An 11,161-nucleotide genomic window follows, 5' to 3' on the forward strand; every position below is an offset into this window, starting at 1 on the left:
GTGAACCACGTCCCTTGTCCATCGTCATTTCTAGATTTAAGTAATATTTTTTAAAATATCCGCAAGGTCAATTATGTCTTTTTCTTACAACTTGATTTAAAGGATTAGTTTTATTACATATTATTTAACATAATATTTTGGGAAGATAAGAAAAGCGTTTCTTAAAAAATTAAAATTTATATTATTTAATGAAAGAATTTGTAAAACATCATGTTTAATTATGGTGTTTTTCTAATAATTTATTTATAGTCATACTTTCCAGAAATGAAATATAGTACCACATCGTGTGGATAAAGATGTGCGTGAATGGGTTGTAGATCTTAGGAATATGGGTGAGAGCGACAAAGCAAGAGATATAAGTAAATAAAATAAAATTGGGGGAATAAGTGATGGGTTGAAAATGTTAAGGAACAAAATGATGAAGTGCATGAGTTACAGTGATATTAACCTAATACAAGAGACATCATTTTCCATGTTTGGCCATAGTCTCTACATTTGGTAGGTCTTGGTTGAGATATGTATAAGATAACAAATCAATGAATGAGATATTGGAGAAAAGATTTTGAATAAAGCATGATTTAGTGTGTGCAAGGTGGCTTCGCTTAGAAGAACCTTCAGCTATAGTGCTGCTGCCACTTACCATCTCTCTTTCACCATTTTTTCTCCAAATTTTATATACATTCCTTACAAACCCTAATTATATATCATTACATATATTTTTTAAACAAAATATCTAAAATATGAGCTTTAACCTAATATGATAAAATAAAATAATCATACAGGATATACTTTTACATTTATTTATTTATTTGGTTACGTTCATTTGACGTATAAAAATAAAATAAGTATAAAATAATAAAATTTTGTACTTTTTTAAATAAAAAATAGATAATAATGTGAAAATTTAATTGTGTGTGAAAATATAATTTTTCGTAATGAAAGATTAGCAATGTTCACACAGTTTGTTTGTATAATAATTGTTAATTTTACGTTTAAGCTTTTCTTTTTCTCAGTTGAGTTGAGTTGGCATATGTAGAAAATAAAGAGAAGGAGGGAGAATTTTCAAACAAAGAATGAGTGTTGCTGGATAAGTTTCATTGCGTGGATATTAATTAATTTACAAATACTTGAAGATTCTAAAATATATAGAGATATTTTTTAAATACGTATCAATCACTCAATATTATTCATATTGTTTTCCTCTTTAAGATGGTAATTTGATGAGCTTGGAGAGTTGAAGAAGTGAATATGAAGATAGGAGAAATAGGGAGAAAATATAAGAAATTAGGAAATGGTTTGGAAAAAAAGTTAAAGATGAGATATGATTTAGGTGAAGAGGCCCAAAAGGCCATAATGGAAGCCCACAGCCATGTTTAAGGTTTTAAAACTAAAAAGGGTAAGAAAAATGAAGTTGGAATAAAGAAAAAATGAAAAAGGTTTGAGAAGTGGCAATAGCAGATGGTAGTGGAATTTTAGGAAATGTGTGGAAGTTGGCAAAGCATATCTCTCAGACTGAGAGAAAAGAGTGAAGAGTGTACTATGGACCAACCTATGCCAATGTCACTACATATGGCAACTTGAATATGACTTCATGCTTCCAACAAAATTCAAACAAACAAACAAAACTATTCTTCAAACCTTTCATTTTTTTACCTTTATCCCATTTTTTTTTTCTGAATCACATAAATAAATATTTCTAAAAAATAATACATTACATAAGACTACAAAGTATTGTAATTATGATTTGTTTTCTTATTTTGAATATGCTGTATTTATAGGTAAGAGAAAAAAATAAATAATAAACAATTTAATTACAAAAACCGTTAATTTATTTAGAAAATTAACATTTATCTATAAAAGTAACCTTAACTTTTTTAAATTTCACACACACACACACACATATATATATATATATATATATATATATATATATATATATATATATAATAAATTAAATCTATGTATTATTTTGGGTTAAATATGTTTTTAGTCCCTAAACTATTGGCAGTTGGTTTTCATCCCTTCTTCAGGTACAATTTGGTCTCATTCTTTTCGAAACGTTCGTTTTAGTCCTCCAAAACTAAACACTGTTTAAAAATTTGGTCCTCATTTAGCAACAAATGAGGACTAAAACCAAAATTCCGAGGACTAAAACAAACGTTTCGAAAAGAATGAGGACCAAATTGTACCTTATTTTGAAACAAGGACCAAAACCAGAAACGACCAATAATTTAGAGACTAAAAACATATTTAACCCTATTATTTTTGTTTCATTAACTTTATGACTCTCTTCTTTTTAGTTTCTGCATTCTAAATATATTTCCTTGGTCAACTGATTTTAGTTCCAAATATATCAACGAAACTGTTATATACTAAATTAAATCTATTTATTAGTTTTGTTTCATTAACTTTATGACTCTCATCTTTTTATTTTTCTACATTTTAAATATATTTCCTTGGTCAACTTATTTTATATATACGAAACTATTATATATATAGTGTATATGTGTATGTTATTTTTATTATTGGTTGGACGAAGAATAATCGTGGTTCTGAGTCCATCATGAAATATATTTGAAATTTTTTTCATCCTTATCTTAAAGGGGAAAAAAAGTCCAAACTGGAGTGAGTTTTTGCAATGGTTCAATTACGGAAATTCAGATATTTTTAATATATTCTTACCAGAATGGATGATAAAGTTAAAAATGTAAAGAGAGAAAGAGATATTAATGTCAAAAACTAGAAACCTAAATAGTAGATGGTAATATCGGAACAGTTACGCGAGTTCATCGTTACGTCTAAAATATTAACATTAAAACAAAAAAGACTTTAATACTAAAAATTTTGTATTACGCTAAAAATATACAACAGATTTGTAATTAAAGTAAAAAATATTTCAAAATTAAGTTTAAATTGTTAATTATATTTATGTGGTATGTAAGAGTAACCCAAGCAGTACTTTATGAATTTAATTGACTAAATTTAAATAAATAATAGTAATGGGATATTAATTACAAAACCGCTAAACTCAACCCTTCAACCATTGTGTAATGGAAGAATTAAAAGAAGAGGGACGCGCCATCACGCGCCTCTCTCTCTCTCTCTCTCTCTGACAGAAAAGAAAAGCAAGCAGCATTCCTATTCCTATAGTGCATAGAGTATATAGAGAAACCTCTTGCTCACTTCATTACCTGCCTGTCGTTTTTGTCGTATCAAAAAAGAAACGAAAAAGAACGCAAACATAAAATATAAATAAATAAAACACTTCTCTTTCTCTTTCTCTCTCGAGTGTTGTGTTGTGTGTCTTGGGTTCAATGTGTTGGCTGTTGCTTGGCCTTGTTTATCAACTAAATCTAGAGCAACCCATTTCTCTGTTCTCCCATTTGAAGGAAAACTCACCATCATCTCTTACTCAATCCCTTCAATTGCGCCACCATTTTTTCTTTCTTTTTCTCCATTTTTTTCTCTTCCTCACAGACCCGGTGCTGTAGTGTGGTGTGTTGTGCCTCATTCAACCTCTCACACTGTTCGACTATTTCAAACGAGGTAATGGGTTTCGGCTACTAATTCTCAAAATGTTCTCTTTTTTTGCTCTTATTTAAAAAAAATGAAAAAAAAACTGATTTTTTTTTTATCTTTTCTTGATGCATCTCTGTCTTTGTTGATCTGTCTGTGTTTCAATAATTTGATATCAACTCGGGTTATCTTTTATTGTCAGTTTTGTCGGGATCGAGGAGGGTCTCGGGTTATCTTTTATGGGTATTTTCGCCATTTGATTCCCATCCCAACCCTTGTTCTTTATTAGTTTTGTTCTTGCCAACAACCCCTTCTTAGGGCTTGACGGTTATGGAGAGTTGTTTTGTATTCAATGTTGTTTTTGTGGAGAAAATATTTTGATTTTCGATCAACGGGCTGTCTTTGGCAGAGTTGCTGTTAAAAATGTTGGCTTTTCCATGGTTTTCTCTTTCTGACAAATGCTTGTTCAGCTTCTGAGGTATTTCGATTTTGAGGTTTCATTGCATTGGTTGAAATTTTGGTATTTTTGTGTTTGATAGAATTTCTCCTTTGTATCACGCATGTTGTTCATATGAGTCCATAGTAATCTCTGAGATAATCTGGAAGCATGGGGATTTTGAGTGTGCTTACAGAGTGTAATTTATTATTTCTGGGAGCTGAACATAGTAGCATATATGAAGTTAGGTTTTTTGAATCTTGTTATATGTTCTTAATTTCTCCCATTTCATCCAGTATTTTGCTTTGCTTTACCCTGCTATGTTTGCTTATGTAGATTGCAGCTAACAACTATTTTTATTCAATTTATTCACAATATTTTTTTCAAAGATGAAATAATTTGAAGTAGTTTTCCTAGTTTGGGATTTGATATCATGATTTGTATTTAGTCATAATTTTCTGTTGTAAGTTCTTGCGTCGTAGCATGTAAAAACATACCAGATTTTTCTACTGTAGTAACTGATGTACATCTTTACCATGTGAATTTCTAAATTACAGAAAAGGAGGATAGTTGATGGCCATCTGTCCCTTCAACTGCTCCTCCCTTTGGCAGTACTTGATTTATTAAAAGGAAATGAATCCTCTTGCTGCCATCATCTTCTGCCCTTCTTCTTGTGTTTCCTGGATCCTTTGATTACTTGTTTGGGAAGGCAAAATTTTATTGATTTTCTATTTTGCATTTGATCTTCTATACATCGTATTTTAAATCCAGATTCGTACTGTAGAATTCCACCGCGTCATGATTTTCATCCCTGTCAGCAATTCAATCTTAATTAAATTCCTTTTAAAACCTAAATTTCAATCCCAAAAGTGCTAACCTTTCATTCTGTTACCTTGTTCACAATTTGGGGTGTTGAAGACGAGGATAAAAAATGGTGGATCCTCATGCTTACAATGTGACAACTTAGAAAAGACATCTAGATTCTAGAATTAGAGAATTGGTTTTGGTGTTTAAGTTTATGCCATGTGATGCGTTGTTTACTTGTGTTTTGGAATTGTTGAGTTTTTTGTACTATATTATGGGTTATGACTAATGAATATGATGCCTGACATTTATGTGATATGCATTATGAATTTTTGTAAAATCCTACAGGTTTATTTGGGAATTTTATCTGCCTTCTCAATTTAGATTAAATTCCTGATTTTAACTACCTTGCTTTTGTATGTTTTCTTACTGTGGTATTGTTGGTTGGATGATCTAAAAGGCATTGACTTTGTCCATAAGCCATAAGTGTTTCACCTTGTCCAATTTTTAAGTAGGATGCATGTTTCCATGATCTAGTATATCCTTAGATGAAAAAATCCACGCGCTCTTTTTTAGTTGATGTTAGGAAGCTTTAATAATCATCTCTTTTTCCTTTTGTGCTTTATTAAACTCACTAGGTGTTTCCTCACAACTCCTATGGCGGGAGAAACATCTTGGATAAGTCACTATGATGACAGACAGAGGGAGAATGGAGTGTTTGATTCATTTTTAGAAGTTGGTGAAGAAGGTGAGAAAGATGCAAGTGCTGTTTCTTTGGATGTCATTTTGCCTGATGACTTGTTGGAACGAATCCTAGCCTATCTACCTGTTGCAAGCATTTTTAGAGCTGGTTGTGTGTCTAAGAGATGGTATGAAATTGTTAATTCAGAGAGGTTTTTATGGAACCTTTCACACGTTCTACCGCAGAAACCATGGTACTTTATGTTTACAAGCTCTGATGAACCAATTGGTTATGCTTTTGATCCCGTTTTTCGTAAATGGTATAACATTGAGCTTCCATGCATTGGAACATCAAATTGGTTCATTGCTTCATCAATTGGCATGGTCTGCTTCATGGACAATGACAGCAGAAGTGAATTATGCATCTGCAACCCAATCACCAAGACCTACAAGAAGCTCGAGGAGCCTCCTGGTTTGAAATTTTCTGATTACAGTGCATTAGCAATCTCAGTGAACAGGGAATCTCACATTTATTCTGTGGCAATTGTAAAATCTAAACAAGTTCCCGAGAACTTTTTCCAGTGGGATATCTCGATTCACGTATACAATTCAGTAAACAGAACCTGGGTGACCACTTTAACTGAAGTTTTGATGGGGTGGAGAGGTGGTGATGAGAGTGTTATATGCAATGGGATGCTATACTTTCTAGTTTATTCAACTGGGGGTGGCCAACCGGAAAATCGTCATGCCCTGATTGCATATAACATGTCTAACCGTTCTTCTCAAGGTAGCTTGACAAGGAGCTTTATTCCAGTACCCTGTTCACTAACTTGTGGCCGTCTGATGAATCTGAAGGAGAAACTTGTGATGGTGGGAGGAATTGGCAAACCCGATCGACCTGACATAATAAAAGGAATTGGTATTTGGCTTCTGAATGATAAGACGTGGGAAGAAATTGCTCGAATGCCCCACAAATTCTTCCAAGGCTTTGGAGAGTTTGATGATGTTTTTGCCAGCAGTGGTGCAGATGATCTGATATACATTCAGAGTTATGGAGCTCCGGCGCTTCTCATATTTGACACCAACCATAAACAATGGAAATGGTCTCAGAAGTGCCCTGTGACAAAACGATTCCCGCTGCAGCTTTTTACTGGCTTTTGCTTTGAGCCCAGACTTGAAATAGCTCCCTAGTTCTCCTTACTATCAGCAGCAGCTCCTACTGAGAATCCTGTCCAAGGTTTCTGCTCATTTTCTTCCATTGTTCAAGTACAAATTTCTAATGATTTCAGTGTTTTTCACAGTTCATACAAAATGTTCTTCCTGATAAAACTGCTTATTCATGGATACGGGAATATTATTAATAGCATTTGAAAATACCACACCCATATATATTTTACCTTTTTCTATTCTCTATTGGTGCACCTGCTCTAATAACAATTGCAACCTTCTCCAATTCTTTATTGAAATGTAATGATGAATCTACAAAATTTTCAAGACATGCTGTTTAATTATTTACATAAAATGACTTTATTCAGTCCGTTTGTCTTATTGTGGTGTAGACCCTGAAGAAAAGGAAGAGTTGGGTGATTAATGATTTCGAATAGACATTTCTGGAAAGCTTTTATAGCTATCCATAACTAAGTTTTGACTTATTGGAGAGCCAATGGACATGCTAGGCTAAGATTTCATTCTATTGAGTGTGTCGTCCGTACATGAATATTTATATTTTTGGGAGATTAAAAAGGTTGGGAAAATAAAAGTGTTTTTTAGGGTTGTGGCTGATAAGTGAGTTCCACGAGTGTTTTGGGAAAGTTGGGTTTTCTCTGGTGAAGATGTGACATATAAAGGCTAAATAAACGAATGAAGAAACATGCTTTTTTAGATATGACTTGCATTCATTCACTAGCCAACAAGGCATGGGAAGAATATTCAAAATGCATTGCCGACGGAGCATCAAAGTAGGTTATAATAATGTACATGAATTGAGTGTCATGGATGCACACACTCAACGGTACATGTTAGTAGCAGCACAACGAATGCGTCACGTCCTATTCCAATTTATCATAAACATCACTTATTCTATTTTACTACTTTTTCAATATCATTTTCTGTTGCCCACTTTGAATTTAAGAATAACATCGACCCGTTAATCTTTTTAAGAAATTTTCTTCGACCCTTGATTTATAAATATTATATATATATATATATTACTTTTAGTTTTTTAATAACTCTATACTATGTGATTCTCTCTTATTTTTGCCCTTTATGCACGATCCATGTTATGTATATTCTCAATTGAGAAATTGGTTTGATTGACACCACTTTAGATTCAAGTATTTTATTTTTATGATAAATAAAGATGGTATCTCTTTAAGACACACTAGAGTTTCTATGACCATAAAAAACTCGTTAAAAAAATATCTATGATAAACAGATAGGAATAGTGAGTACGACACATATACACTAAGATGACTCATCTTAGAGTATATATATAATGTGCGTATTAAATTATTGCTGAATACTTTCTACTTACCAATTTATAGTATATAAAATATTGCATTTGTTTAAGAATAAATAAAGAAAAGAAAGAACAAAAAAGTTTGAGAGAAGAAAAATAATTTAGAAAGTAAAAGAAGTAATAAAACAAAATATTTATAACTTATACTTATCTATCTATTTGTGAGGTTTTTCAAGAGAAATTTATTAGGCTCTTCCATAAAGAATTAATATCACTTTTAATTTAAAAATTTTAAAGCAATATGTTTATGGATTTTTTTATTTAATATGGAACTTAGGCTCATTTATAAGTGTGAATTTTTTTTAACAATTTTTTCCATCAAGTGTAAGTCCCTTCACATGTATCATCATTTAGGATATACTTATTTGATTTTCTCTTAGAAAGATTTTCAATCTAGTTATCAAGGCAAACCATTGACTTTAATATCATTGAGTTTTTTCCAAAAAAAATTTGAGAAAATATAACAACAATGAAACATAAATTCAATTATGTAAGGGATTAATATTACCTTTAACCCTAAAACCTTAAAAACAATGAATTTATGGGTTTTTTCTACTTAATTTTCAACACTATTTATTATGTATAAAGCAATTTTGGAAATGCGGATGTATATATATCTTGAGCGTTTGATATCATGCTAAAAAGTAGACTTTAAGCCTAACTTAACCCCACAAAACTAATTTGTAAGGTAAGGTCTGCATTCACTTATATAGTATGAATTGCTCTTATCTCTAGTCAATGTTGAACTTTCAACACACACCCTTCACATCGATGTATATAGATATCTAGCGTGAGACTTGACGTTAATGGTTGATCCAATAGTAGGTGAAACAATATACCCAACAAACAACACATCTCATTAGGATAGACTCTAGCAATGACTCTAATACCATATTAAGAAATGAACTTTAAGTTTAACTCAACTCCATAAAATCAACTGCTAAGATGAGATTTGCACACACTTATGTATTCTAAATTGGTCATCTATAATTGATGTGGGACTTCCAACACACATCTCTCATGTTGAGGTATATCATCTCATGTGTGGGCTAAACATTAATGGATGATCCGATAGCGATTCAATAACATACAGGTGGAACAATAGACCCAACAAACATCAAAGTTTGCTAAGATAGACTTTAATGCATGTCATGTTTAGCATATAAATGGATGCAAATCTCACCTTACAAGACATTTTTGTGAAGTTGAGTTAAGTTTAAAGTTTACTTCTTAACATGGTTTTAAAATCACGTGTTTGAGCCTATCCTAACAAAGTCTAATGTTTGTTGGGTCTACTATTCCACATGTTATCCTTATCTTGGAAAAAATTCTATTATTCTCATATGTTATATATAATTACATAACAATTATAATTTTCGTACTATTTCATCATTATTCTAATAAGTCACTTTTGACATGTTATATTCATATTGTCTCATCTTAAATTATTATATTGCTGATTAAAAAAAATTATATTACTTTACATACATGAAAGAATAATTTTGAAAAAAATAATTAATTAAATGCACAATTAATAACTTTTTTTTCCGAAAAAAATAAATAAATAAACAAGTACTTATACTTATAAATTCTTAAAAAACAGGGACAAACCAACACCTGTATTTAGAAAAACAATAATTTTTTCTTACGAAATTATAGTTTTGAAATAAAGTGTGCTATTTTATCCGTAAATAACTTATTTTTAATGATAATCAATTATTACATGACATAATATTTTATAATGTTCTTCAAATATTTTGTAAAACTATTTTAAACATGTTTAAAAGCTATTCGAGATTGTATAAGTTTTCTCATCATTAGATGAGAGTCATTTGCTAGATTAGCTCATTGAGTTTATTGTGTCACTTTTATATAAAAATCATTTATAACTTATTATATATAAGTACAATTATTTCAAATAAATATTTTTAAACGTTTGCATAAAATATATTAAATTCATTTGTTATAGAAGATTTTTTTATAGTTTTTTTCTTATTAAAGTGTTTATAATAAAAATTGAAATAATTTAATTTACTAGATGGATATTATTTATATTTTTGTTCATTCAATATTGGAGTTCACACCCGGAGGCTCCGAAAATAATGTTTGAAAATCTTAAATACATCCTGTCTTTTATAAATTGCAACCCTTTCGTAAAATTCATAAATCAGTAGACACGAAAATCACACACACACAAAAATCTTAATTAAAATATAATTATTACATATTCAAGTGTAGATTAAGTTTTAAGTCAAAATGCAAATAAAACATAAAATATAATTCTAAGTAAAAAAATTAGTAAATATTAATTTCGTAGTAAAATACAAAACAAAATCAATTTTCCCCAGTAATTATATTTATCTTATTTATGGTATAGTTGGTTTTTGAAGTTATACGCTATGTGGTTTAACCTAAATCCAAAATTACCATTTACACTTCCTTTTCGCTGTATACTATGCAATCCTTTTTCTTTCTAATGACATGATTATTATTTTTTTCGTTTTTCAAACACTGATATATCCTTTTCACTCACATTCATGCTACAAGTCTCTTTCTATTTTCACTTTCCTATCTTGCATGATGCTTCTTAAGATTCAATTAAAATAATTTTGTTCTCCTCAATTAACTAAAACAACTTTCACTCTAGGAAGTGGAAGTTACTGTAATTTAATAAACATGTAATTTTAAATAAAAAAATACATTTAACAAAAAAAATGAAAAAAAAATAATGATTTCTGTATAGGCCCTATTTAGCCCAAAAAAAACGATTTCTTCATAACTCCATTGTTTTCTTCCTCCAACCCCAAAACTTTCAAAATAACTAAATTAACCTTTGACTTTGACTAGGGTAAAAACCCTATTTTTTTACCTTTCTCTCTCCCTTTAGAGCTGGACCTCCCTTTTTCCTCTCATCTTCAATCCTTTCTTCTCATTTCACTTTCCTTCACTATTTTCTCCATTGAAGCTTCAGATTTCCTCCACTGTGTAGTGTCATGGCTAATAAAAATCTTGTGATTGTTTGCTTGAAAGTTGAAACGGAGTGTTATATAATTAATAAGAAAATGTTAAAGGTTCAGAGAATGAGATGTTTGTGTATTTATTAATCGGATTTAATCTGATGAAGTTCTGAACCAGATTCAGAATTCAGTGTCCTAGATTTGATACATCCTATATCACACATATAATAATAATTTATTTATTTAATA

General features: G+C 30.5%; 1 protein-coding gene across 3 annotated transcripts; it reads left to right on the forward strand.

The window, feature by feature from the left end:
* Nucleotides 1–3,412: 3,412 nt before the first annotated feature.
* On the forward strand, nucleotides 3,413–6,846 carry LOC124837847 (F-box/kelch-repeat protein At3g61590-like). 3 transcript variants are annotated; one of them, XM_088114807.1, is made up of 3 exons: nucleotides 3,451–3,546; nucleotides 3,926–3,994; nucleotides 5,395–6,846. In XM_088114807.1, exons 2-3 carry the CDS (start codon nucleotides 3,975–3,977, stop codon nucleotides 6,626–6,628), a joined length of 1,254 nt encoding a protein of 417 aa, XP_087970933.1. In that variant the 5' UTR covers nucleotides 3,451–3,546; nucleotides 3,926–3,974; the 3' UTR covers nucleotides 6,629–6,846. The 3 variants fall into 3 exon arrangements, with proteins under 3 accessions (XP_047169270.1, XP_087970933.1, XP_047169262.1); XM_047313314.2 differs by lacking the exon at nucleotides 3,926–3,994 and having other exon boundaries at nucleotides 3,413–3,546; XM_047313306.2 differs by lacking the exon at nucleotides 3,451–3,546 and having other exon boundaries at nucleotides 3,572–3,994.
* The last annotated feature ends 4,315 nt before the right edge of the window (nucleotides 6,847–11,161 follow it).

This window comes from Vigna umbellata, chromosome 5, assembly GCF_029865625.1.
Source record: "Vigna umbellata cultivar VRB3 chromosome 5, Vumbellata_1.0, whole genome shotgun sequence".
NCBI classification, from domain to species: domain Eukaryota; kingdom Viridiplantae; phylum Streptophyta; class Magnoliopsida; order Fabales; family Fabaceae; genus Vigna; species Vigna umbellata.